The sequence below is a fragment of the Anas acuta genome, chromosome 12 (assembly GCF_963932015.1).
Source record: "Anas acuta chromosome 12, bAnaAcu1.1, whole genome shotgun sequence".
In the NCBI taxonomy this organism is placed as follows: domain Eukaryota; kingdom Metazoa; phylum Chordata; class Aves; order Anseriformes; family Anatidae; genus Anas; species Anas acuta.
Genome location: NC_088990.1, coordinates 471,430 through 496,268, shown reverse-complemented (window position 1 = coordinate 496,268; position 24,839 = coordinate 471,430). Strand labels below are relative to the sequence as shown.

The following is a 24,839-nucleotide window of genomic DNA, read 5'->3' as shown; positions in this document are numbered from 1 at the left end:
GGGAGGGGCCGGGCAGCACCGGGCCCGCCCCGTCGGGGGGGCGCGGACAGACGCGGAGGCGGTGCCGCCGCTCAGGAGCAGCCTCAGTGCGGTGCCCCCGGTGCCGCCCCCCCGTTAAGGCACTGGCAGTGGCGGAGGTGGCGCTGGGCCCCGTCCTCCCCCCCCCCACCCCGGGACGCGGCGGCAGCGGGCGGGGGGGGCCCGGCCCGGTCCCAGCGGGCAGCCCCCGGTCGGTCCCGGTGCAGCGCGGTGCGTGCGGTGAGCGCAAGCCCGGAGCAGCGTGTGCAGGGCAGGCCCGGGCCCGGGCTCAGTCCTGGCCGGGGCCGGGCTTGATGAGGCCGTAAGACACCGCCTGCGCCAGCGCCTCCTGCGCCGCCTGCGCCACGCGCGGCTTGTCCCGGTCCTTGGCCAGCACCGAGAGGATCTCCAGCATCTCGCTGGCGATGAGCTGCTCCGCCACGCCGCGCTCGGCCGCCATCATGTTCATCACCACCACGGCCCCGCGGTGCTGCAGCTCCGTGCTGGGGCTGAGCAGCAGCGCCTGCAGGATCTCCAGCCAGTGCACCGTCTGTGGGCAGAGCGGGGCGCTCAGCACCGTGGGCAGGCACAGCACCGCGCCCCACCGTGCCCCTGGGTGCCATACAGCAGCAGGCCCCCAGCCAGCCCCAGCACATGGGGTGGGGGGCACACGAGGCTGCCCCTGCCCCGGGCACTCACCACCTGCGGGATCCTCTTGCAGATGGGGGGATGCAGCGCGGTCAGCATGGCCAGGGTCCCCGAGGCTGCCCGCCGCAGCTTCTCATCCTCCTCCCCGCTGTACAGGACCATCAGCTTCAGCCGGTCACTGTCCTCGGCCAGGAACAGCTCCTGCACCTGCAGGCAGCAGGGAGGGAGGTGGCCAGCAGCCCAGGGCAAGCAGCAGCCAGCTCAGCGCGGCACGGCCCTCACCTCCTTGCTCATGGCCATGTTGCACATGCACTCGGTGGCAGCCAGACGGATCAGCTCGTGCTCCTCAAACATGTAGCCCTCGATCATGGGCACAGCCTTCTCCTTCAGGATCTTCTGCCTGCAGCAGGCCAGTGGTGAGCACTCCTTGCCTGTTGGTGCTACCCCCGCACCACTTTTGGCCAGGGCAGCACCCATCTGGACCTGGGTCCCCCTCTCCCCCCGCCTGGAAGAGCTGGGCCTTGGCCCCACTGCCCCTACCGCAGCCTCTCGCTGATGCCAGCCAGGTTGGTTAACGCCATCAGCCCCTCAAAGTTCTCCAGGCCTGTGCGCTGGAGGTGCAGAAGGCTGACCAGGGGCCGCACCACCTCGTAGATCTGTGGAAAGAGCAGCGCAGGGCTTGAACCAGGGGGCAGGGACTCTGCCCCTGCATGGGGTATGGGCAGACCTAGCAGAAAGGCAGAACTGCTCCTCGTGGCCTGGCCTGGACGATCAGGCCGTTGTGGAAACCACCAGGGTCTTTTGCCTCCTTCCCGAGGAACGTCAGACTCAGATTGCCACCCCTCTGGGCTCCATCTCCTGGGCTGCCAAGTCCGGCCGCAAGGGGAAACGAGGAGCCAAAGCCGGCTCACAGCGACCATGGCAGCCCCTGCCCCGCAGCCCTCCCTGTGCTGCTCAGCCCAACGCCTCCAGCGCAGACGTGCCTGGCTGCAGAAACTCAGGCTCACAAGGAGGGTCGAGGCCCCCCCACAGCCCTCTCTGACCACTGCAACCCCCGGCTGTCCCCTCCACGTCCCGCACAGCGTGGCAGCCTGCCCCTCGGTGGTGACACTGACCCGCTCCCCAGGAAACGCCATCTCTGGGTTGGAGGTGATGGTGATCTTCGCCAGGGCCTGAGCCGCCTTGGTCTGTCCCACCTCAGTGCCCTCCAGGGACAGCGGGATGAGAGCCTGCAGATGGAGATGCATCAGCCTGTCCTACAGCTGGTCACAGCCCCAGCCCTCCCCACGGAACGGGCTGGGGGCACCGCGGCACCCACCACCTCACCTTGCCTCCTCCCTGTGCAACCACACCGCCTCGGTCCTCTGCCTCCGCCACGAGGGCCAGGAACACCCTGCAGACAGGGCAGGAGCAGACGGAGTCTGGAACCTGCTGTGGTGGCTGCCAGTGCCACCCTGATACCAGCAGCAGGCCCGGGCTGTGCCAGACACCCCCCTGCTCCTAGAAGCCCGGGCTCCCCACAGGCACTAGGTTTGCAGGAGGGTGCCAGCAGCCTCAGAGGGCAGCTCCCACGCCCCTGCCCCTGCCCCCTGTACCTGGAGATCAGCTCCCGGCAGGAGTTGGTGAGTGCCGGGTTCTCGCTCTTCACCATGCAGGCCAGGGCTGACACCACGCCAGCCGTCAGCAGCTTGCGCACCCGTCGCTTCACAAAGTCCGGCTTGTCCTGTCCCGGGCAGGGGCACCGCTCCAGTCAGAGCCAGCACCCGACCTGCCACTGCCTCCTGCTGCCCAGCCCCAAGGCCATCACCCCAAAGGCACCAGAATGGTATCTCCGGACACCCCGTCCCTGCTGCGGAGGCCAGGCTCTGTCCCACCCCCCTGCTGTCCCATGGGGCCAAGGCTCCCCACAGCTCCTGCAATCATTCCCCCCCTCACCTTGGGGTGCTGCTCTGGAATGTGCTGCTTGGCGTACTTGGCCAGCTCCAGCATCTGGGGGTCTGGCTCCTCGTGGTCGTAGCTGTTGGTGCAGTTCACCAGCGTGGAGGCAACTGCATAGAGCACGCTCCTGTCCTCCGACTGCAGGGGAAATGGGACACTCGTCGCACCCGTGACACAGGACAGAGCAGGGCTTGAGCCCGCTCAGCACCACCAGAGCCCTGTGCACACCCCAGCCACAGCCCCGCAGGAGGAGCCCCAACCCCTTCCATCAGGAGGGGCACTCGGGCACGTTCCCCCCACCCAGCATTCCCCCCACAGTGCTCAGCGCCCACCTTGGCCAGCTGGAACATGGCCTGCATCGCTGCCTTGTCCTCCACGAACTCCTCCTTGACATCCGCATCAAAAGTGAGGTAGGCCAGGCCCTCCACAGCCCAGCGCCGCGTGCCCGTGTCGATCGCCTCATTGCACAGCCACCTGCGAGACGGCCCCGTGAGCCCTCCCTGCAGGGCTCCCGCCCCCCAGCGCACCCCGCCGTCCTCAGCACTCACTTGCGGCACTGCTTGGCTAACTTCATCGTGGAGCCCTCAGCAAACTGCTTCATGCTGAAGTCAGTGCCTCCGGCAGATCCCAGCTTGCAGAGCCCCTGTGAGGAGCAGAGCATCAGGGCTGGAGGCCGCAGTGCCCCCGTGGCAGCCCCCCACTGGGGACAGGATGGCACCACAGCCGCCGCAGCCACCCAGCCCCACACACTGCCCTGCCATGCTCACCACCAGCGCCCGGATGCGGATGCTGTCCCTCTCGCTGTGCTTGTAGATCTCCTTGAGCAGGCTGACGCCGTTGGCCGTGATGAAGGACGCGCGCTTGGCCTTGTCAGCAGCGTGGATCAGCGCCTCCACCGCCACCAGCTGGTGGGCCTCGCAGACGGAGGCGCAGAGGGACAGCACGCTGTCCATGATCCCCTCCAGCTCCAGCACCCTGTTCCCAGCGTCTGAGGGGCCCTGCAGCAGGCACGACACCGTCTGTATGGCCCGCAGCTTCCCGGCCAGCTCGTGCCCCTCAAACCAGCTCCTGCAGGGGAAGAAGGCCAGGAGGGATAAGGCTGATCCCCACCAGCCTCACGCCGTGCTGCCCAGCCAGACCAGCGGCATGGCAGGTCCCTGCTGCTCTGCACTCTGCTTTTACCACTAAAAGCAAGAAGCCTGGGAACAGGGTGCTGCCACTCCCAGCGGAGGCAGGGACAGCAGCAGAATGCTCCTGGCTGCACAGGATGGAGCCCTCCTCTGTCCTGGGCTCACCTCACGTAGTCCTCACACAAGTGGTGGAAGTTCTCCCTCTCAGCGTCGCACTTCAGGTCCTCGTAAAGCTTGCTCAGTAGGACCGAGGCACTCATCCGGGTGTTCTCTGTCACGGGCAGGCTGCCCGGGGCTCCGCACACTGTGCTGCCCACCTCCAGAATCTTCTTCAGGCCTAGGAGGACACAGAGCTCAGGCACCCAGCGAGGAGCAAAATGGGACGTGCAGGCACCTCGCTCCTGCAGAGCCAAGGCACGCGTTGCTCCAGGCAGAGGGGTGTGACAGCCCAGCGGGATGCTGCAGGCTGTTTCACTCACCCTGGTCGATCACCCAGAGGCTCATGCTGTTGTTGGTCTCCTTCGGTGACTTCCTGGGCACCACCTTGATGAGCAGGTTGAGGGCGTTGTCACGGCCGTGCGCAGAGGCCCCTTCCAGAGGCAGCAGCTCCAGGAGGTCCTTGATCAGCAGTTTCATGTCCTTGGAGGAATCTTCCAGGGGAGACAGGGCCAGCGGTCAGTGCCCTGCACGCAGCCCTCACCCCATCACAGTAAGGCCAGCGGGAGCTGCTGGGATCGGGGGATCCTGACCCCCAGCTCAAGCCTGTGTAAATCCAGGCCCAGAGGCAGGGAGCAGCAGAACCCACCGCAGCTCAGCGCCTCTCCACACCAGCTGGGGCAGCAGCCACTCACCCAGCACCACCGCGTCCTCCTTGCCACGGAAGTCCTTCTGCAGTCCCTCCCTCAGGGAATCGAACATGACGTGCAGAAGGTTGCAGGCAGCCAGGGAAACCTGCTCGTGCTCCACACCCAGCACTGCCGAGAGGCGCGGGGCCCCCAGCTCCGCCAGGATGGCCATGGTCTGCAGGTACAAGCACAGGCGCCTGCTGGGGACTTTGGGGGAAAACCCGGCACTCCCCAGCATCTCCTGAGAGCTGTTCCCCTCCACAACAAGGCTCTCACAGCTCAGGCCTGGCAGGTGACAGCTTAGAGCTCCGCTGTTTAGCAGCAGGGCTACAGCACAACACAGGCAAAGCCATCGGTGCTCCCCAGCCCACCGTACTGCAGAGCCTGCCCAGCACAAATGTCCCCGTGGTCCCCGCACACAGAAGGACCGAGCTCCCACGGCACCTACCCGGGAGCGGTGCCCGGAGCACAGCCCCACCAGGGTGCGCAGGGCTGCCAGCATCAAGTCAGCCTTGGCCGTGTCAAGCAGCCGCGTCAGCAGCCGCACACCATCGCTTTGGAAGATTTTCTCTGCTCCGGCCTCCTCTCGTGCCAGCACAATCAGGTTCTGAGCCGCCTGGGAGAAGAGAGGCGCGTTTGGGTCACCCGCCCTCCGGAACAGACTCCCTGCACACAGCGAACCTCCTGCGGGAGCCCTTGGGGCAGCCACAGGCACCCAGCCCCGCTCCCAGTCTCCAAGGAGCGTGTTCTGCTGGCAGGAAGCCTGGGCTCCCAGGACAGCACAGCGCAGCAGTGCCAACCTGGGCATGATTCCTCCACTCCTCCACTCCTCGCCCAACACCCAAGTCATGTTGCCCCCCGTTCCCTGGAGTTCAGACCTTCTGCTTCTTGTCGGCATCTTTTTCTTCAGGATCCAGCAAGATCTGGAACATCTGCTCCACCTTTGAGTCCGTGCAGGACATGGTCTTCATCTGAGACAGACCAGAAAGAGCAGCTCAGCCCTTGCTCCCCTTTCACCCACCGTACCCGCAGGGATGCGCAGCAGCAGCCGCCCCACAGCATCTTGCCCCTCACCTTCTCGTGCATGCTGCTCCCCAGGGCGCGCAAGGCCTCCTGGAAGGCCTTGTTCTTGGGCTCCAGGCTGATGCACCTCTGCAGGTCGCTGATAGCCTGGTCCAAGCGGCCCAGCTTCTGCAGCGCCTGGCTTCGGCGGAACAGCGCCTTCGTGTCCCGGCCGTCGGCTTCAATGGCTGCAGGAGAGCGAGGGAGCGATCGCAAAGCCCCTGGCGTGCCCCGGGCTGCCTTGGCAGGCGGCACACAGCGGCCGGTCCCTGCTGTCTACCCCTGGCAGTACCTTTAGATGCATCAGCCTCCGCCTCGGCATAGTCCTCCTGCAGGGAGAGAGCGGGTGAGAAGGAGGCGCCTGGCACATCATCCGTGCAGGCTGCATTCACCCCGCCTGCTGCACCCACCGCTGAGAGGAGAGCAGGGAAATGGCTGGGGGAGGTTGGGGGGGAAACACTGTCACTGGAAGCTGGGGACCAGAGGTTGGGTGCCCTTCCCAGAGCACAGCCCTCGGGGGTCCCTGAGGAGCCCTAAGGCCCCGTGCTCTCCGTGTGCCCGCTGAGGCGGTGCTCCCTGCCCCTCTGAGCCCCTGAGGCTCTCGGTGCTTCCCCCTGCTCCAGGCATGGTTCGTGACAGGAAATCAAAGGCACTGAGACTGGCTGGGGGCACACCTGGGGTGGCTGCACGCCCCAGCTGGGGACAGCGGCCCCTGGGGAGATGGGACAGCGACAGCTGGGGGCTGGGGGCAGGGGAAGGGGCGAGAGGAGGGATCAGCGCCTGGCCCGGGGGCTGGCGGCGCTGTGCGGGTGCTCAGCCGGCAGCGCAGGGTGCCCGGCCCTGCCCGGCCCAGCCGGCAGCACAGGACGGCCCGGCACGGCCCCGGGCAGCCCGGCACGGCCCAGCCCATCCCGTCCCATCCCATCCCACCCCACCCCCCCCGTCCCCACGCACCAGTTTGAGGTGGCAGGCAGCCCGGTTGCGGTGCAGCACGGCGCGCTCGGGCCCGCTGCAGTCGAGGCTCAGCGCCCGCGTGTAGGCGGCCAGGGCGGCGCGGTGCTGCCCGGCCTGGAACAGCGCATTGCCCTCCTCCCGCAGCCGCCCCGCCGACACCTGCACGGCAGCGCCTGGCACCAGGGCACGGGGCCGCGGCCGGCACCGCTCCCCCGACACGGCCCGGCCCCGAGCCCCGTCCTGCCCCGCGCTGTTCCCCAAGCCCCGGCCCGGCCCCGAGCACAGCCCGAGCCCGGCCCCGGTCCCGGTCCCGGCCTGTCCCGTCCCGCCCGGTGCCGCCCCGAATCCAGCCCGGTCCCGTCCCGTCCCGTCCGTTCCCATTCCGCCCCGCCCCATCCCCGATCCCATTCCGTTCCCGTCCCGGTCCCGGTCCCGGTCCCGTCCTGTCCCGTCCCGTCCCGCCCCGAGCCCATTCTGGTCCCGTCCCGTCCCGTCCTGCCCCAAATTCATCCCGATCCCGGTCCTGGTCCCGCTCCCGTCCCCAATCCCAGTCCCAGCCCCCTCCCGTCCCGTCCCCGATCCCGGTCCCGTCCCGGTCCCCCCCTCACCGCCTCCTCCATGGCCGCTCCGGCCGCGCAGTGACGTCACCGCCGATCGCCCGGGGAACCCGGACGCCGCCGCCCGCGTCACGTGACGGGAGGGGAGGGGGCCGGGGCCGGGCGCAGCCCCCAGCGCCCCCCCGCGGCCCGGAGGTGCCAGCGCAGGGCGGGGCCCCCCCGCGACCCCCGCTGACCCCGCGCGACCCCCGGTGCCCCCGGTACCGCCCCCGTGCCCCCGGTACCGCCCCCGTGCCCCCACCCCCTGTGACCCCACTGCCCCCCCGGCCCCCCCACCCCCTAGTGCCGCCCCCCCAGCCCCCAGGTCCCCCAGAGGCAGCAGCCACCGGGACCCCTACGCCGCCCCCCCGGGAGCACGGGGGCCCGGGGCTGCGGGGCCGGGCGCCAGGAGCCCCCCGGGGGCCGGGGAGCCGCGGGGGGGGCAGCGGCTGCAGGGCAGGAGGCGGCCGAGGCTGCAGCGCTTGGTGCGGTAGAAGTGGACGAGGTCGAGGGCCATGAGGACGAGGACCAGGAGCCCGTAGAGCCCCACGAAGGGCAGGGCCAGGGGGTTCCTGCGGGCGGGGGCGGCTCAGCACCGGGGGCACCGGGGGCAGCTCAGCGCCAGGCACCCCCAAGTGCCAGCCCCCCCCCAGGGCCGTGCTGCCAGCCCCGCAGCCCCCTGCCACCCCTACTCACCGGAGGAGGCCGGGCACGGGGAGGCTGGAGAGGTTCACCCCGGTGAGGGCCTCCACAGCCCCCTGTGAGCAGCAGGACTTGAGGGCGTGGGGGCCGTGCCGGCAGCAGTACCGGTGCGTGGCCGGGTCGGTGAGGCGCGGGCAGTAGAAGCCGGGGTGGTAGCGGCCGTCGGGGCCGGCGTAGCCCTCGCAGAGGTGCAGGTTCTGCACCGAGGCTGCGGCAGGAGCGGTGGGCATGGGGCTGCGGCACCGGCACGCTCCCAGGGAAGGGCACGAGCAGGAGGGGAGGGCAAAGCCCAGCCCGGCAGCCCCGTGCTGGTCTCCCTGGTTCCCCCTGTCCCACAGGGGCAGCGCCTCTCGCCCCACAGCTGCCCCACAGCGGGACCAGCTCCAACACCACCACCCCTGGCTCCCATCCCCAGCACGGACCACCGCCTCCCCGCCCTGACCGCACAGCCTCCAGCCGGGGATGGTGGGGAGCAGCCCAGGGGATGTGGTCCCAGCCCAGAGGGGTCGGACGGGCAGTGCCTGCCCCCGCCTCAGGGAGCAGGGGCAAAGGGGCCGTACCTGTCCCGAGGATGCCGGGGCACAGAGCGGCGGCGAGGAGCAGCCGGAGCAGGAGCCCACCCGGCATCTTCCCCGCCATCCCTGGGCAGAGGCAGCTCCGGCGCTGTCTGAGGCAGAAACCACAGCCCCTCCTGCTCCCGCCTCCATTGCGGCCCATCAGGAGCCTGGTGGAGCCATTAGAGCCTCCTGCACTCACTGCCCCGCTCCGCAGGGACCGCGGGCAGGAGGCGGGAGCATCGCTAATGAGCTTCTCCAGGGCCAAGCACCGGGACCGGAGGCACCATCACCTGGCAGCAGGTCCGGCAGCCCTCACCGGGCACCTCAGCCCTGACCGGGATCCTGGCTGAGGGATGAGGGCTGCAGGCCAGATGGGCACAGGGTGGGCACACCGTGGCTGCGGGGCAGTGGGCAGGCTGTGCCGCAGCCCCTCGGGCAGCAGGAGAGCCCCGGCGGGCAGCAGCCTGGCCCCTGGCCAGCCGTGCCATTAGCCAGGCTCTGACAGAGGCACCATGGACACACGCGTGCCCTGCAGAGGGGCAGGACCCGGCCAGCTCCCGCCCGCCCCCCGGCACCATGTGCCCCACAGCCAGGGACCCTGAGCAGCGGTGGTGCGAGGGGCGTGCTGCCCTGTGCCCATGGCACGCTGCCTCCAGCTGCTCTGCCTCTCGTTGCTGCTATGGCTGCGTGTGGCTGAGCCTGGGGGGTGCAAGGACAGAGAGATGGAGCTCAGACAGCACCACCTCCCCCCCCAGCCCTCCCCAGGGTGCCACAGCCCAGCCCACCGGTGCCCCAGCAGTAATAATTAGCCCCGGGGGGGCCAGGGAGTGCAGCATCCACAGCAACGGGGACGCAACGCAGCTTCCCACAGCCTCTGAGCCACCACAGACCCGAGGCGCTTTGGCACTGCCTCCAGCTCGTACACACAAGTGGTCTGGGAGACCCCCAGATGGGCAGGCACTGCAGCACCGCTGGGAGAGGCCATCCCCATGCTCACCCCACGCTCACTCTGGCACCGCCTTGTCTTTGCGCACGGCTGTCCCGGCCATGCCACCACCCTGCTCAGCTGGGGGAGCAGGGGCAGGACAGGGGCTCCGTGGTGCAGAGCAGGCGCAGCACCAGCCGCCCGCAGCCCTCCCAGCCCGCCTGGGCGCAGGGCACAGCCCAGAGCCTCTCCCCGCAGAGCCCCCCTCCTGCTGCCCAGCGCCACCAGTGCGAGACCCACAAAGCAGACACAGGCCGGGGCTCCTGGAAACAGCCTCATGTTTCCTACAAGCTCCAGGCGAGCTCAGTCTCCAGTCCATAGCGCCTGCCCGGCCGGGCCGCTGCCAGCCCACGTGCTGCCCTGCGGGGCCGTGGGAGCCCAGGCGCCAGCAGGGCCCCTGCCCAGGGCTGCACGGCGGGCACACAGCAGCCGGTCCCGCTGCCCCGCCAGCCCCGCTCCGCTCAGAGCAGCGCCCAGCCCATGCCCTCTGCACCAGGCAGCATCCAGCAGCCTCCGCGCAGCCCTGCCGCAGCAGCTCACTGTCCGAAATCTATCTGAGAACACAGGACTAATAAATTAAGAAGGCAGCAGCCTGTGCAGGTCCGGCACCTCCTGCCTGCCACGGGCCTGCCGGCGCAGCCTCTGCGGGGCTCGGCGGCTGCTCCAGCAGCACACAGCCAGTCTGCTCCTCCCCGCCCCGGCACGCGCTACCCCAGGCGGACGCGGAAAGTGGCGATTTCCATGGGGTCCAGGCGGATGGTGGTGCTGTTGGAGGCCGTGCCCAGCGGGTACATCAGGGTGAGCGAGGTGGGCTGCAGGGAGCCCAGCTCCAGCCCCTGGAACAGGCTGCCCAGTGCCAGCTAGGGAGAGAGCAGGAGGAGGGCGGGTGGCGCGGGCACCCGGCTTCCTGCCCTGACCCAGCCCAGGCTTTCCCCTCCCTCATCGGGGGGTGCAGGGCCCATGCCAGACCCCAGTCTCCCTTCCTGCAAAACCAGTGTCCTCCAGCTTTGCCTGCAAAAGGGGCAGAGCAGGACCGCCTGCTTTGTTGTGGGACCCTTAAACTGCCACGGGTTCTGGGCTTCGGGGGGGGCCCCTCCCTCCCACCCCAATCCTGGCTTGGCAGGAGCCCAGGATGCTCGAGGCAGGCCTGGTGCCAGATGTGCCAGGGTGCCACAGCCCAGCTCTGACCCCACGAGGGTGCAGGCGGCAGCTCCTACCTTGCCCTGGGTGGTGGTGCAGTTAAACCCCAGGTTCCTGGCCTCCAGGCTGCAGTCAAAGCCTTTGCGGTGCAGGATCAGGGCTGCCTCAGCCGAGGGTAGCGAGTCGTCCTGCTGGCAGCGGGGCCGTGAGGCACGGTGCTGGGGACCCCTACGAGCCCCCCGCGAGCCCCCCACCACCTGCCCACAGCTCACCTCTGCCTGCAGTGTCCGCAGGTTGAGGATGTGGAAGTCACAGGGGACGGTGGCAGCAAGGGGCATGAAGGAGCGCAGGGCCGGCGGGGCTGGCTTCTCCTGGGCCACCGGCAGGACCAGGGGCTCGGCGTTCAGGTGCATGGAGGTGATGTGGCTCAGCAGGGAGGGGAAGCTGACCGGGCGGCCGTCCTGCGCCTGGCAGAGAGCAAGCGGTCAGCGCGAGCCAGGCGGCTGCGGGGCCAGGCACAGCCCGCCAGGGCCTGCGGGGCCTCCCGCTCCTTTTGGCCTCTCTGGTGGCACACAGAGTGCAGGCACCCCCCGGCACCGGGCACCCAGAGCCTCCAGGCATGGTCCCTCCTTCCCCAGCACCCAAAGAGCAGCCGCACCGCACGGCCTGCGTGGCTCCGGCTGGGTTCTGCTGAGGCTACGAGCCCGCTAGGGCCTGGCTAGTCGCTAGCAGCTACTGCACGAGACAGGGGGCGGCAGGGCCGGGCCGGCCGTTACCTCTGGGCTGCCAGTCCTGGCGCCAGGGAAGCCCAAAGCTTTAAACACGGAGGCCAGTTTGGAAAAGAAGCTGGAGCTCTGAGTGGGTGAAATGGTGCGTGGATCGAGAGCAACGAGGGATGGGATGAGAACACGGTGATTACGAGGGCTCCGTGCCCCCACACGCGGGGCAGACCCCGCCGCGCAGTCCTGCCCTCCCTGCACACCCCACTCTGGGCACAGCCCCGTCCGTCTGCGGTGCCAGCGTGGTGGCCGGGAGGGCCAGGAGGCGCAGGGAGGGCACCCCGCACCCGGCTGCACCCCCGGCTCTGTGTACACCACCGTCCCACAGCATCCCGAGGCAGGGCTGGGCTCTGCTCCCCAGCAGCGCTGCCCCTGACCCCCAAAGTCCCGCGGCGCCCCCAGCCCACGCACCTTGTTGGCAGTGGCGCGGCGCTCCAGGAGGAGGCGGAAGCGGTTGCAGGTCCGCTTGTTGTCCTTCAGCCCTTGGCCCAGGCCCCGGTTGTCATCCTGCATGAGGCGCCGGTCCAGGATCACCTCCAGCTGGCCTGTAGAGAGCGGGCCCCGAGTCCCGGGCATTAGCAGCTGCCAGCAGCCCCCCGAGCCCCCCAGCGGCACAGCCCACGGCCCCAGCTCACCGCTGCTGAGGCTGGAGACCCCCAGGGCCTGGGCTGTGTGCAGCGTCAGGCGGCTCTGCATGTCCTGGATGTAGGCCATGGCGGGCATGGGGTAGAAATTGGCCTGCAGCGGCAGCTTCTGCTGGTACCTGCGGGGCTGGATCTGTCGAGGGACGGGGGTCAGGGGCTGGGGGGCAAAGCACTGCCCCCACGGCCAGCTGCCATCCCTCCCCGGGCTGCTGGCACACCTGGAAGCCGTTGAGGTCTGTGAAGAAGGTGTCCTCGCTCTCGATGTCCGTGCTGAAGCGCAAGGCCAGCTCCTTGTTGACGTGGTCACGGATGTCCACCAGGCAAGACATGTCCAGGGACAGGCCCTCCACCCCTGTGGGCCAGCAGTGAGCGGCTGGGCCCCGCAGGGAGCCTCGGCCAGCGGCCCCGGGCTGGGGAGCGCCCTGGCACAGCCCCACTTGTCCCACCTGGCACATTGTAAAGCCGCACCACGGTCTGGACGTGCTGGTAGTAGCTGGAAACCTCTGAGAAGAAGGGTCCCTCTGTCACTCGCACAACTGGGGGCTCCTTGGGTGTGTAAGGCTGTGGGGGGAGGAGGCTGCAGTGAGGCTGCTGCCTCCAGGACTGTCCCATGGCTGTCGGCACAGCCGCCGGCCAGGCTCCCAGAGGAGGCCCCCATACCTTGGCCTCGCCATCGGGCAGGAAGAGATAGGCTCCACTTTTGTCCTTGGAGGTCCTGGTGCCGTAGACAAGGAACTCGCTGCTCACCCTCTGCTCCCGCTCCTCCCCAGCTCGGCGGAGGCTCTGCAGGGCGCAGGCCGGCAGGGCAGTGAGCGCAGCCTGCCCGAGGCAGAGCTGTGCACCCTGCCCTCCTTCACCTCCGTGCCACCCCCAGGCCCTGTGCTTGCCTGCAGCAGGCCTGAGTGCCCCGAGAAGCAGGCCCGCAGGTGCTGGTTCTCCAGGCAGAAATCGTCAGGAGCGGTCGGGAAGACGTGCACAGGTACAGCCTCCTGCTTGCGCACGGGCAGGTCCCGGCCGTGCAGGTACAGGCGCACAGAGGACTTCAGCACGGCTTGGCCATCGAAGGACTTCTGCAGCTGCAGCACACGCAGCCCCAGCGCGGGCAGGCGGGCCAGCACGGAGACCTGTGGGTGGCAGGGAGACGTGACCGAGGGCTTCCACGGCAGGCAGCAAACCTGCTGGCTGCCAGCAGCACACGGGCCCTGCTTTTGGGGTCTCTGTGGTTGTGGATGTGCGTGGGAGCCTGGGGTCTTGCGTGCTGTGGGAGCTCCCGCTGTGGTGCAGAAACACTCGTTTGATGGCATGTTGGCGTGTGAGGGCGGGAGGCTGGCACACACGGGCTGTGCAGGGCGAGGACAGGGGCGGCAGCGGGTGGCGGGGCACCCATACCTGGTAGACGTCGGGCACCACGTTGGTGGCGGAGCCCCACTGAGCAGTGAGCTGGGCAGGCAGGGGCTGCCCCTCCTCAGACAGCACGCGCACATGCGGGGTGTCCACCAGCACCGGCACGACGCTCAGGCGCTCCTGCTCCAGCGGGTTGAACACAACCAGGAACCTGCAGGGCAGAGATGCACCAGGACGGCCACCCCCAGCCCCACGGTGTCCCGCACACCCTGCGCTCCACAGCACCCCCCGAGCTGCGCACACAAAGGCTGCTTCACAGAGCCCCAGGTGCCCCCACAAGTGGTCCCCACATCGCCTCCCACTGCCCCCATGAGACCCCGCTGCCGGACAGGAGGATGCAGCCCACAGCGCAGCGTGCAGCCCTACCGTGGCAAGGCGCCCAGCTTGATGACTGTTCTCTCTGGGAGCGAGTCCTGGTTGAGGCGCGTGTCATCCTAGGGGAAGCAGCAGGTCAGCCACGGCATCCCCACCGCCCCCAGCCCGCCTGGCCAGGGGTGCAGCCTGGGGCTGGGGCAGCTCCCCCAGGGCCCCGGCCAGCAGCGGGTGGGCAGGCGGCGCTGTGCCGCACGGGAAAGGGCACAGAGACCCCAGCACGAGGCTGGGACATGGGGAGCCTCGGGGCAGGGAGCTGCTCACCGTGCTGAGAAAGGGGGCAGCGGGGTCGTAGCGGTAGGTGTCCTTGTCCCCCAGCACCAGGTAGTGTGCAGCATTGATGATGACGCGTTTGAGGCTCGAGAGGGAGTGCAGCAGCCTGGAGCAGCGGGCAGTGAGACACCCCGGACCGTCCCCTCTGCCCCCTCCCAGCATCCCCCTACACTGCCCCCACATCCCGCTGGGGCACAGCTGGCACACCCAGCCCCGCACCCACCAGCCCCCAGCCGCAGCCACCCGCACGCACCGGACTCCATAGTCGACCACCACGGCCTCCTTGGCAGTGCCCGTGATGGCGTCGTGGTGCTGGAAGAGCCCCAGGTTGCGGCGGGCGTTGGTCAGCAGGGCGTAGTCGGACAGCGGGTAGCGGCTGTCGGCACCGGCACGGCGGGCGTGGGCGAGCGCCAGGCTGTACAGGATCTCTGCCCCCCTGCGCAGGGACAGAGTCACCCAGGACCCGCCAGCACCCCCGGGCCCCACGGGGCCAGGACGTAGACGAGAAGAGAGGAGCAGCCGGCACAGGCAGCCCCAGTGCCAGCAGGGCAGAAGCATCACCCCCCCAAGCTGTGCCTGGGCCATCCCCAGCACACCGGTGTCTGGGCACAGGCCAGGGCGAAGGCTGGGGCTGCGGGTGCCACCCAGCCAGCACCATCCTGCACCCCGTGCCCCACGCACCGCCCCTGCCCCAGGGCCCCAGCCTGCTTCCCCTCACCGGAGGTGGGTCTCCAGCACGCGGTCCAGGCTCTTGTAGAAAGGCCGGGAGGTGAAGTAGCCCGTCCAGTAGTGATCCTCCCGGTCCGCGTAGGAGAAGAAATCGCCACTCAGCACTGGGAACCCAGGCGGCTTCATGCCCGGCACAATGCCCACCTTCTTGTAGAGGGCATCGAAGTAGTCGGACAGCGTCCCGAACTGTGCCTGCGGGACAGCACACGCAGCTCTGAGTGCTGCGGGGAGCCCCACACCCCTCCCCGCTCTGCGCACCCCTGCCCAGGCTGCCCCAGGCACACGGGGCCCTTCGGCGGCCCCAAAGCTCCCGGCACTGACCTGCACGTGGAGGTGGGGCTGGGAGTTGAGGAAGTCAAAGATGCGCTGGTAGTTGAGGAACTGAGCGTCCCACTCCTGCGGCTTGTCGTAGCGGAAATCGTCCCCCAGGGGCACCAGCAGCACCTTGCTGCGGTACAGCTTGGACTTCTTGCGGTACTGGTCCAGCAGCAGCTGGGCTCTGCCACGGGGCCAGGGCGTGAGGCCGGCTGCCGGAGGCCGGGCTGCGGGGCTCGGAGCCGCTCGCCCTGCCCTCGCCGCACTCACCGCTCTGCCACGTTGGCCTCGGTGATGGCGCGGGGCGGCACCTTCCACGGGCAGTTGATCCGGCCGCCTGGCAGGCGCTTGAAGTCGAACTGGCAGCAGATCTTGGGATCGGGCCCGCAGGTATGGGGCACGTCATAGCTGTAGAAGGGCATCATGTGGCAGAAGATGTCAGTGCTGGAGTCTGGGTCTGCAGGACCGAGGACAGATGAGCATCAGCAGAGGCTCTCCCTCACCTGGCCCCTAGCAGAGGGCGCAGGGCACACCGAGGGGGGGCAGAGCAGACCCAGCACACAAGTTCGCCAAGCACCAGGCACCGGCACATTTGGGGGTCCCCTTGGGGCTGCCCACTGCAGGGCAGAGGCATCGCCTCCCGGCACTCGGCTCACTGGCCACGCAGGGAAGTGTTCAGCAGCTTTCCTCTGCTGCCACCCACCCCAGGCAGGTCCGCTGCTGCGGTCACCTCCCGCAGCCCTCACCCCACGCCTGTCTCCACATGAACTCCAGGTTCTGCGTGGCAGCAAAGTGCTTCTTGATGGCGTAGTGCACGCGCTGGATGAGCATGCCCGTCAGGTTGGAGCGCTTCAGCAGGTAGGGCATGGTGGAGCTGTACCCAAAGGGGTCAACAGCCCAGCCCGACCGCGGCGTCACGCCTGGGGGCACAGAGACCCGTCAGCACCTCTTGTGAGCAGCGCCCCCAGCCAGCACCCCTGCAGCCCACCCAGCTCTCACCGATGTTCTTCTCCAGCCACTGGTGCCCCTCGATCAGCTGGTCGATCATGGCGAAGTAGTGGGAATTGGCCTCATCGGGCATCACCCAGCCACCCGTCACCATCTCCAGCTGCCCGTTCCCAACCAGCCTGCGAGAAACACACACCAGAGACGTGGTCAGCTCGGGGCAGGGCCCTGCGGTCAGCCACGTACCCATGGCAGAGCCTCCCCCTCTCCTGGAGCCACCTGGCTCTCGGCAGCAGCCTCTGTGATCGCCAGCTGTGGTGCGATGCCCACGCTCTCCCCATGCTCCAGTTGGGAGCTGTGTGGAGCCCATGGACACCACGCTGCAGCCAGAGCCGAGTCCGGGGGGCAAAGGGCCCTTCCCTCACACCCCCCTCACCCACACCCAGCACCTCCTCCAGGCAGCAGGGCCCGGCAGCCAGGGCAGCCCTACCTCCGCACCGCAGCCCGCTTCTGGGCACTGATGTTGTCCCACCACTTGGAGAAGAAGGAGATCTCAGACCAGATGAAGCGCCGGCGGGGGTCCTCCTGCATCTTCAGCACCATGCTGTTGAGGATGTGCTGCGTCTGGTCATAGTAGTACTTGTCAAATGTCTTGATCCAGCCTGCCAGCACACGGGGGGGGTCACTGAGCGGGGCCCAGCCCTCCCCAGCCAGCAGGGCAGGGGCTGGGGGAACACGTGCTGCCTCTGCTCACCGGGGTCATTGTGGGAGTGCGGCACCACAAACACCTGCAGGGGCTCAGCGTCCCACTCATTGGGCTCATAGGTGATATCGAAGCCCTGCTTCCACACCCCGCCATCCTGGTTGTCAAAGGGCAGCAGGGAGTACACGGCCAGCATCTGCCAGGGGACAGCGAGCTCAGGGGGCAGGCACCGGACCGGGCAGGTGCCTGCAGGCGCCCAGCTGCGCATCCCCTCACCGTCACAGGGCTGGGCCCCTCGCCCCCTGTGCTCGCTGCTGCACCAAGACCCCAGCCCCTCACCTGCAGGTCTGGGCTCTGGCCCTTGCCCCCCAGGGCAAACTGGCAGTCCTGCGGGGACACGGAGAGGAAGCTGGGGCGACTCTCAGGGGGCAGCGCCCAGGAGCTGTTGGGTGGGTGTCGGGGCGGCGCCGGCTGTCCCTCGGCGTGGGCCGTCAGCTCCAGCACCGAGTCCTTGATGTGGCTGATGATCTCGTGGTTCTCCTCCAGCAGCTGCTCCAGCTGCTCGATGCGGTTCTGCAGCACCGAGATCTGGCTCTGGGGACACGGGCGCTGCGGTGAGCGCGCTGCCCCGGCTCGGGGCCGCCCCGGCTCGGGGGCTCTCGGCAGCGGGGGACGGGCCCTGCCCCGGGCACCGGGCCTGGTGCCGGGCCCCGCAGCCAGCCCGGCCCTGGGCCGCCCCTCGCCCGCCGCTCACCCTGGGGAAGTTGCCGCCGCTCTGGTGGCGCGCGGGGTCGTGCTGCACCCGGTCCAGCATCAGGTAGAGGGAGAAGACGGCCACGCAGAAGATGGCAGCGCCGCACACCGTCACCTGCTTCTTCAGCTTCATCCCGGAGGGCCGCGGGGCCGGGCCTGCGGGGGGCGCACCGGGAGCGGCCGCCCCGTGCCCGCCGGCCGCGATGCGGGGACCGGCAGCGGCACCGGGCAGCGGCACCGGGCAGCGCCGGCGGAACGGCCCCGGGGGGGCTGCTGGGGCCCGGCCCCGCGACGGGCAGCCCGGGGGGGGAACCGGGAGGAGCCGGGCCCGTTGCAGGCCGGGGGAGCCGGGGGGAGCCGGGGGCGGCCCGGAGCAGGCCGGGGGCTGCGCTGGGGGAGGCGGCGCCGAGCGGAGCGGAGCGGGCGGGGCCGGGCAGGCCGCGGGGCCGGCGGCCGGGGAGGGGGGGGGGGCTCGGCGCGGCCCGGGGGCGGGGGGGGGGGGGGGAGCGGAGGGGCGCGGGGGCTCCCGTCCCGGGGCTGCCCCCCCGCTGCGCTCTTACCCTGCGCGGCTCCGCGGCCCGGCCCCGCCGCTCGCCCCGCCCGGGCCCCGCCGCCTGCCGCGGCCGGGATGGGCCTGGCCCCGCCCCGCCCCGCCCGCACGGACCCGGCCCCGGCCCCCGCCCCCGCCCCCGCCGGAGCTCCGCGACCCCGGGGCCGAGCGGCCACCGCCGGGCCCGGCCGCCCCCCGCGTTCCCCGGTGCCCCGCGCCCGGTGCCCAGGACAGACGCAGCGCTGCGGAGCCCACGTTTATTGCCCGGAGCCGCCCGCACACGCCCGACACCGCCCCCGGCCCCCGCTGCCCCGGGGGGCCCGGCCGCGGAGCTGCCCCTCAGCGGTGCCGCTTGCGGATGGCGATGAGCTCCTGGTGCACGGCGCTGAAGCTGGGCCGCCGGCGGGGGTCGTAGTCCCAGCAGCGCTGCATCAGGCGGTACAGCTCCTCGGGGCACAGCTCGGGGGGCTCCAGCCGCACACCTGCGGGGGGGCAGCGCTGGGGTCGGGCCGGCCGCGGCACCGGCCCCGGCCCCGGAGACCCCGGTTTGGGGGGGGACCCGCGGCCCCGCCGCCGCCCTCACCCTGCTCCACGGCCTCGCGGGTCTGCTGGTTGCTGAGGTTGGCGTAGGGGACGGCGCCCAGGCTGAAGGCCTCCCACAGCAGGATGCCGAAGCTCCAGACGTCGCTCTCCGAGCTGTATCGGCCTGGGGACACGGCGCGGGCCGGGCGGCGAGCGGTGGGGGACACCCACGTCACCACCGCCCCACCGGGTGCCCGGCTCTGCCTCCCACCCCAGCACCACGCACGGGGTGCCGGGCAGTGCCCCCCGGACTCCCGGGTCCCCCGGCACAGCCTCCCCCTTTCCCTCCCCGAATGCTGTGTAGGTCCCAGGCCGTGCCCGGTGCCGCCCGTACCGTAATTCAGTGCCTCGGGGGCAGTCCACTTCACAGGGATCTGCTTCATGCCTCCCGTGGAGGCGTAGATCCCATCCTCCTCCTCCCGCGACATCCCGAAGTCGCTGATTTTCAGGACGTTCTTCTCGGTCACCAGGCAGTTGCGGGCAGCCAGGTCCCTGGAGTGGCTCAGAGCCGTCAGCCCTGCACCCAGCTGTCCCCAGGACTGGGGGGGCCCAGCCGACCCTACCCTGCCCGGCCCCCGCTGCCCCCCCCCAGCCCACCTGTGGATGCAGCGCTTGCTCTCCAGGTACTCCATGCCTGCTGCAGCGTTCTCCGTCATCTTGATCAGCTCCTTCACCTTCAGGTGGGGCCCCTCGCTGCGCAGGAAGCTCAGGAAGTCCCCCCCTGCACGGAGCAGCACAGAGCTGGCAGGCGGCCATCCCAGCCCCACGCAGCGAGCTCACACGCTTGCACTGGGGCGAGCCCCACACATGCACCAGGGACCGCAGGATGGGGCCGCTCACCCTGCACCAGCTCCATGACGATGTAAATGGGCTGCTTCTGGGTGCAGACGCCGATGAGCCGGACTATGTTGGGGTGGTTGTACTGTTTGAGGATCCTGTGGGGACCGTGAACAGCACCGTGAGCACACGGGGACCCAGCTGCCCCCACCGGCTCCATCACCGCCTGCACCCCAAGGATGCTGTGCCCGGCTGGTGCAGGGACACAGCCCCCAGCCAGAGGGATGCTGAATCCCAGTGGGGTTTGGGCAGCCCCGAGACCTCAGGACAGACAGATGGGCCAGGACAAGCATGACGGTCACACAGACCTGGCTTCCTGCAGGAATTTGGCCTTGAGCTCAGGTGGCAGGGTTTCCCGACAGGATTTCACGGCCACGGGGGTGTTGTCAGCACGCAGGCGGCCGCTGAACACCTCCCCAAAGTTACCCTGCCGAGAGACACGGATGCAGCGGCCGAGCCTGCCACAGTGCACCCGCAGCCAGCCCTCCCCTCCTGCTGGCACCCTCGCACCCAGCTCACCCGGCCGATGCGCTCCCCCAGCAGCACGTCCTCGTGGTTGAGCACCCACTTGTCCTGCAGGCAGCAGCCACCGAGGTCAGCGAGCCGCCTCAGCCCACATCCCCTCCTGCTCCTGCAGCTCCCTCATGCAGAGATGAGTCACTGCGGCTGGAAGGGGCCGGGGCTACGCCCTGCGCAGGGCTCTCGCCTGCTCCCGCTGCCCACCCTCACCTTGGGCACGGCCCTGGCCAGGACGATCCCGCTCTTGCGGGTGATGGGCTGCTGGCTGTGCAGGAGGTGGTCGATGAGCAGCGGGATGGTGGGGAAGCCGTCCCCCTCCAGCCGGTACAAGTTCTGCAGGGAGGGGGGAGGCTGCGGGGTCGTGCCTGCGTGCACGCGTGAGGTGCACACCTGGGGGGGTGCATGCATGGGGGTACACGCACACACACACAGCACAAGCGTGCATTCACACCGTGATGCAGGCTCACAGCTCGTGCTCCCTGCTTGGTCCGTGCAAGGACATGCACACAGCTCGCAGCCGCACACACACATCCTGTGCATTAACACCAGTGTCCTGTGGCTGCACAGGCAGGGCCCCAACATCTGCCCACTGCAGGGGCCGCTCCCAGTGCCACCCCCGCCTGCGGTCACTCACGTCGGCAGCCTGGATGATGAAGTGCCGGGGCTGCCCGTCCCACAGCACGCTGAGCACATACTCCTGCTTCCCCTGGCTCTCCCGCACCAGGAAGTCCCCGCTGCAGCTCAGCAGCTCCTGCACCTCTGAGCGTGGGATGGCCCCATGGTACCAGACCTGCTGGCACAGCGGCTTCTGCACCTCCGGGATGAGGGGCACGGGGGGTGGCAGCTGGATGGGGACAGAGCAAGACCGGTCATTCCCCCAGGGGCAGGGAGAGTAGGGTCCAGAGGGGCTCGTGCAGGGTGGGGAGAGGGGCTGGAGAGCAACGTGGAGCAGGGCTGTGGGGCACGACAGGAGAGGACAGGGGGAGCTGAAGGTCTGGGAGGTTTGGCAAGGTGGCTGGGCAGGGCAGGGTGGCTGGAGGTGCCCAGGGTCTCACCGAGAACTTGGGGCTGAAGATGCCCGAGATGTGGTTCTTGAGGGTCTCCAGCGCAGTGGCCCCGCTGCGTTCCTGCTCCTGGGGAAACGTGTGAGCTGTCCCCCCGCAGGCACCCTGCGTGGGGCCGCCAGAACCCAGTGTCACCCAGCCCCACATCTTCCGGAGCACTGTGGGGAGGACTCACCACGGAGGAGACCGAGTGCCGGTCCTCCTGCAGGGGCAGGGCAGGCAGGGGGTCTCCGGAGCCCAGCTCCGCCAGCTTGTTGGCCAGCACATCCCGCTGCGCCTGAAGCTTGGCCTGGGTGCATTGGCAGCCCTGGAGCTGCTGCTGGGCCTCCTGCAGCCCCTGGCGCTTGCTCAGCAAGTGCACCCTGGGGACGGGATGCAGCGGGGTCAGCCCCTGCCACCTCAGCCCCCGCCCCGCCGCCCCCCTGCACCTCACCGCTCCCCAGGCCTCAGCCCCTGCTCCTCGCCCTGGATCTCAGCCTGCAGCTCCCGCACCCGCTGCTCCTTGCTGCTCACAGTCTCAGTGGTGGCCGCCAGCTCCTCCTCGATGGACGTCAGGCTGCAAGAGATGTGTGTTGAGTGGGTGCCGAGCCATGAGCCCGCCAGCCTGCCCCCCACCCACAGCCCGGCCCCGCTCACGAGTGCTGGACGCTCTCGACAGTCAGCTCATTCAGCTGCAGCTCCCCTGGCGCCAGGCTCTCCGTCTCCTCCAGCAGGTTCTCGTCAAAGGTGACGGCTGGCGGCACCTCGCAGCCATACCTGCGGGCACCCGGCACAGAGCTGCCCTCTGCTCCACTCAGTGCCCACCCCCACAGGGCCGTACCCGGTGCGGTGCCCGCGGCTGCACCATCTCTACCTGTGGCACTGGACAAAGCTGCTGTACTCCGTGGCAGGGTCGATGGCTTCGATAGCACGGGCGATTTCCTGGTGTATGGCCAGCACGTCCTCCTGCACCAGGCTGCTGATGCTGTAGTACTCCCCCAGTATCTCCTTCCTGCGGGCACACAGCTGCTGGGGGCTGCCCGGCCTCCCGCACCCCCGCAGCCCAGGCTTGGCCCTGCACTGCCCAGGCTGCCTGGCCCCGGTGTCCCCGCAGCCCCTGCCCCTCATGAGGTGCTGGGGAAGGGCCCCGAGCTGCCCTGTCCGCACTGGCTCTGGTGCCAGGGGACGGGTGTCGGGGCAAGGACGGCGCCTGCATGGCTGGGGGCTCCAGCAGGGGGAGGGAGCATCACTGGGTCTCGAGGGGGTGCAGAAGCAAGGGGGTGCCCGGAGGGGCGGCAGGGCTCTTACAGAGCGAGGACCATCTCCTGCTGCAGGCTGTAGAGGGACTCATGCAGGGTGGGCAGTGCCCGCTGGTAGTGGTGGTGGTGGTGCAGCGCGGCTGCCTGCACAGCCAGCACGTACTGGTTGTGCAGGGCGTAGAGCTTCCAGAGGCTGCGCACGTACTTCTCCTTCGCCTTTTCCCTCTCCCTGTCTGCGAGGAGAGGCCATGGGGGCACCCGCTGCCCCGGCACCACAGCTCCCCGTGCATCCCCCCAAGCTCCCAGGCCCACCGAGGTTGTGCCCATGGGGCTGCCGTGGCTCCAGGCATCCCTGATCCCGCGGTGTGGCCCGAGGAGAACCGGGGATCGGGGAGAAGAGGGCACGGCAGGACGAGGCTGGGGGATGTATCAGGACAGTACGGGGCTGCCACCCACCTTTGCTGGCCTCCTGGTACTTGCGCTTGGCCTGGGTGCTGTCACGCACCAGGCTGCGGTACTGCGCCTTCAGCTTCTCCATCTCCTGCTGGGTGGTCTGCAGGAGGAGGCACCCTCAGGGAGCGGGGCCGGGGCAAGGGCCCGAGCCCCCCAGCCGCCCACACAGGGTCCTGCCTACCCGGGTGTACTCCTGGCTGAGCTGCTGCCACTGCTCGCTGAAAGCCTTGCGGAGCTGCTGCTTGTCGCGGATGAGCAGGCTCAGCTTGGCCAGCGGCCCCGCCGCCAGCTCCTCTGCGTGCCGCCGCAGGGTCTGGCTCAGCATCTCTGTCTGGTTCACCAGCACCCACCACGACTGCGGGGACAGGGAATCAGGGACAGAGCAGTGACGGCCACCCTCTGGCAACGCGCTGGGTCTGTGGGGTGTGCGCCTGCACCCCGCTGTCCCTACCTCCCCGATCTGGCCTCCGTGGTCACCAGCACGGAGCTGCCCAGAGCCCTCCTGCTTCTCCAGCTGGGACAGCATGTGGTGCAACATCCCCGCGTACTCCCGATCACTCTTGGCTCGCTGCGACATCCACTTCTTCATCAGCTCCAGCAGGCGCAGCTCACTCTCCTGCAGCCGCAGCAGCGCGCTGTGCCCCTGCGGGCACCACAGCTCCGGCCCGAAGCCCATGGCACCGCGGTCCTGCTGGGACGAGGCTGCAGAGCAGCAGGGCAGCCTGAGACACGGCTGCCACCCTGTGCTCCGTGTGGAGCTCGCCTGTGGGCAGGGCCCTTTGCCTCCCCTCGCCCATCTCCCCGCGGCAGGCATGTGGTGCCCGGGGCAGCCCCGCAGCGGGGGGCAGAGTCACCCGCACCCTCCACAATCTGCCTTGCAAAAGGCACATTGAAGCAGCTGGGAGGGCTGCGTGTGCCCAACGCGCCACAGCAGTGGGGGCCCGCGGCAGGGGCAATGCCAGGGAGGAGGAAGCGTGGGGTCAAAATCCAGCCCCGCTCTGCCATGTGCCGCGAGGCCGGGAGCACCGGCCCCATGGGGCTCCGGCAGCTCTATCCCTATCCTGCCCCACTCCCTGTGCCCGTGCCGGGGGCAGCTGGGCACACTGGGGCAGGACAGCGCCCAGGGGCCAGGGCACGGGCAGGAGGCCAGCAAAAGGGGGGACAGGGCACTGAGCCCCAGAACTGTGGCATGGCCAGCAGGAGCCAAATTCAGCCCAGGCCTGGCCCCAGGGTGCGCAGCCCATCAGAGAGGGCACAGCCAGGAGCAGGAGGGTGCTGGAGCCTGGCTCCATGCAGGGCAGGATGTCCCCGCACAGACTAAAACCCCACAGAAGAACAGGACTGTGACCCCCCCCCCAGCCCCGCAAAGGGGTCCCCTTCCCTCCAACCTGTGCGTGCCGCGAGGTCCCGGCCGCGGAGCTGGCGCCGGTGTGCTCCCGGGGCTGGGGCCGGTGCAATCTGGACCTGGCGCAGCTCCGGCTCCCAGAGAGGAACAGGAAACCCTGTGCTGACCATACAGCCATTGCGAGATTTCCTGCGCTTCCTCCCCTCCCTGCCGGTCCCCCGCGTTCGAGGCTGACTCCAGCACACAGCCCCAGAGCTGCTGGGCAGCCCCCAGCTCCTGCACCTCTCCCAGCGGCCAGGCACCGGGGCCTGGCACCATCAGGATTTGTCCCTGCAGGAGCCCGGGCCCCTTCCTCACCTCAGCTGTGCTGCGCTGCCACCGCAGAGCCTCCAGCTGCAGCTCAGCCCAGGTTGGCAGCTGCCTCGTGGGGCACCTCCTGCAGCCAGGCAGGGGTCCCCCGGCCCCAAGGCGGTGTCACAGTCACCTGCAAGCCACGTTCAAGCCATTTCCACTTCTTGAGGAAGTTGTGGGGAAAAGTGCGTAGAAAGGTTTTCCTGAGTTGCCTTCCCACGGCTGAGCGCTGCCTGGGTGGTCACGTCGAGGAACACTGCAACGCCTCAGCACGGCTCTGCACCAAGGGCTGCTGCAGCCCCCGGGCACGGTCAGTGCCAGTCTCCCTGGAAACTGTTTTTCCACAGCACGTTTCACCAGCAGCACTGCAGCTCTGTCCTGCAGCACACGCTCACCAACCTGAGCCCC

At 69.4% G+C, this 24,839-nt stretch overlaps 3 protein-coding genes across 7 annotated transcripts; all 3 read right to left on the bottom strand.

Moving 5' to 3' along the window:
• Positions 1-125: 125 nt before the first annotated feature.
• UNC45A (unc-45 myosin chaperone A) lies at positions 126-7,333 on the bottom strand. The gene is made up of 20 exons (XM_068696071.1): positions 7,204-7,333; positions 6,596-6,754; positions 5,934-5,970; positions 5,654-5,829; positions 5,458-5,550; positions 5,028-5,195; positions 4,586-4,754; positions 4,214-4,384; positions 3,900-4,071; positions 3,372-3,672; positions 3,153-3,247; positions 2,937-3,078; positions 2,602-2,742; positions 2,262-2,389; positions 1,993-2,059; positions 1,782-1,895; positions 1,207-1,322; positions 949-1,066; positions 718-873; positions 126-568 (listed from the first exon to the last, which is right to left on the bottom strand). The coding sequence occupies exons 1-20, from the start codon at positions 7,213-7,215 to the stop codon at positions 308-310; spliced, it is 2,796 nt and encodes a 931-aa protein (XP_068552172.1). The 5' UTR covers positions 7,216-7,333; the 3' UTR covers positions 126-307.
• A 2,363-nt stretch (positions 7,334-9,696) lies between these two features.
• Positions 9,697-18,115, bottom strand: MAN2A2 (mannosidase alpha class 2A member 2). 3 transcript variants are annotated; one of them, XM_068696068.1, is made up of 22 exons: positions 17,494-18,114; positions 17,079-17,333; positions 16,791-16,935; positions 16,527-16,698; positions 16,091-16,218; positions 15,838-16,011; positions 15,362-15,548; positions 15,098-15,275; positions 14,766-14,968; positions 14,301-14,483; positions 14,039-14,153; positions 13,769-13,836; positions 13,388-13,553; positions 12,886-13,122; positions 12,659-12,781; positions 12,445-12,559; positions 12,217-12,350; positions 11,990-12,131; positions 11,766-11,899; positions 10,848-11,042; positions 10,657-10,763; positions 9,697-10,214 (listed from the first exon to the last, which is right to left on the bottom strand). In XM_068696068.1, the coding sequence occupies exons 1-22, from the start codon at positions 17,623-17,625 to the stop codon at positions 10,004-10,006; spliced, it is 3,504 nt and encodes a 1,167-aa protein (XP_068552169.1). In that variant the 5' UTR covers positions 17,626-18,114; the 3' UTR covers positions 9,697-10,003. The 3 variants fall into 3 exon arrangements, with proteins under 3 accessions (XP_068552169.1, XP_068552168.1, XP_068552167.1); XM_068696067.1 differs by having other exon boundaries at positions 10,010-10,295; positions 10,653-10,763; positions 17,494-18,113; XM_068696066.1 differs by having other exon boundaries at positions 10,010-10,295; positions 10,653-11,042; positions 17,494-18,115.
• A 170-nt stretch (positions 18,116-18,285) lies between these two features.
• On the bottom strand, positions 18,286-24,823 carry FES (FES proto-oncogene, tyrosine kinase). 3 transcript variants are annotated; one of them, XM_068696075.1, is made up of 20 exons: positions 24,438-24,823; positions 24,124-24,237; positions 23,187-23,437; positions 22,917-23,090; positions 22,739-22,835; positions 22,332-22,515; positions 21,898-22,035; positions 21,681-21,800; positions 21,478-21,600; positions 21,220-21,406; positions 21,036-21,113; positions 20,615-20,824; positions 20,191-20,313; positions 19,981-20,034; positions 19,770-19,888; positions 19,465-19,559; positions 19,222-19,345; positions 18,959-19,116; positions 18,626-18,748; positions 18,286-18,524 (listed from the first exon to the last, which is right to left on the bottom strand). In XM_068696075.1, exons 3-20 carry the CDS (start codon positions 23,409-23,411, stop codon positions 18,382-18,384), a joined length of 2,475 nt encoding a protein of 824 aa, XP_068552176.1. In that variant the 5' UTR covers positions 23,412-23,437; positions 24,124-24,237; positions 24,438-24,823; the 3' UTR covers positions 18,286-18,381. The 3 variants fall into 3 exon arrangements, with proteins under 3 accessions (XP_068552176.1, XP_068552173.1, XP_068552175.1); XM_068696072.1 differs by lacking the exon at positions 24,438-24,823 and having other exon boundaries at positions 24,124-24,256; XM_068696074.1 differs by lacking the exon at positions 24,438-24,823 and having other exon boundaries at positions 21,036-21,107; positions 24,124-24,256.
• Between the last annotated feature and the right edge of the window lie 16 nt (positions 24,824-24,839).

What these genes read in the sequence shown, in the direction of transcription:
- UNC45A (XM_068696071.1), bottom strand. An exon ending in CTGCCTGCCACCTCAAACTG is followed by an intron (nt 5,971 to 6,595) that starts GTGCGTGGGGAC and finishes CTCTCCCTGCAG; the next exon opens with GAGGACTATGCCGAGGCGGA. An exon ending in TTGTGTGAGGACTACGTGAG is followed by an intron (nt 3,673 to 3,899) that starts GTGAGCCCAGGA and finishes CTTCCCCTGCAG; the next exon opens with GAGCTGGTTTGAGGGGCACG.
- FES (XM_068696072.1), bottom strand. Translation starts at nt 24,250, where the DNA reads ATGGTCAGCACAGGGTTTCCTGTTCCTCTCTGGGAGCCGGAGCTGCGC. An exon ending in GGACCTCGCGGCACGCACAG is followed by an intron (nt 23,438 to 24,123) that starts GTTGGAGGGAAG and finishes GCTGCTCTGCAG; the next exon opens with CCTCGTCCCAGCAGGACCGC. An exon ending in TCTTCAGCCCCAAGTTCTCG is followed by an intron (nt 20,825 to 21,035) that starts GTGAGACCCTGG and finishes GTCCCCATCCAG; the next exon opens with CTGCCACCCCCCGTGCCCCT.
- MAN2A2 (XM_068696066.1), bottom strand. Translation starts at nt 17,625, where the DNA reads ATGAAGCTGAAGAAGCAGGTGACGGTGTGCGGCGCTGCCATCTTCTGC. An exon ending in CATGTGGAGACAGGCGTGGG is followed by an intron (nt 15,549 to 15,837) that starts GTGAGGGCTGCG and finishes TCGGTCCTGCAG; the next exon opens with ACCCAGACTCCAGCACTGAC. An exon ending in GGCACTCAGGCCTGCTGCAG is followed by an intron (nt 12,782 to 12,885) that starts GCAAGCACAGGG and finishes TGCGCCCTGCAG; the next exon opens with AGCCTCCGCCGAGCTGGGGA.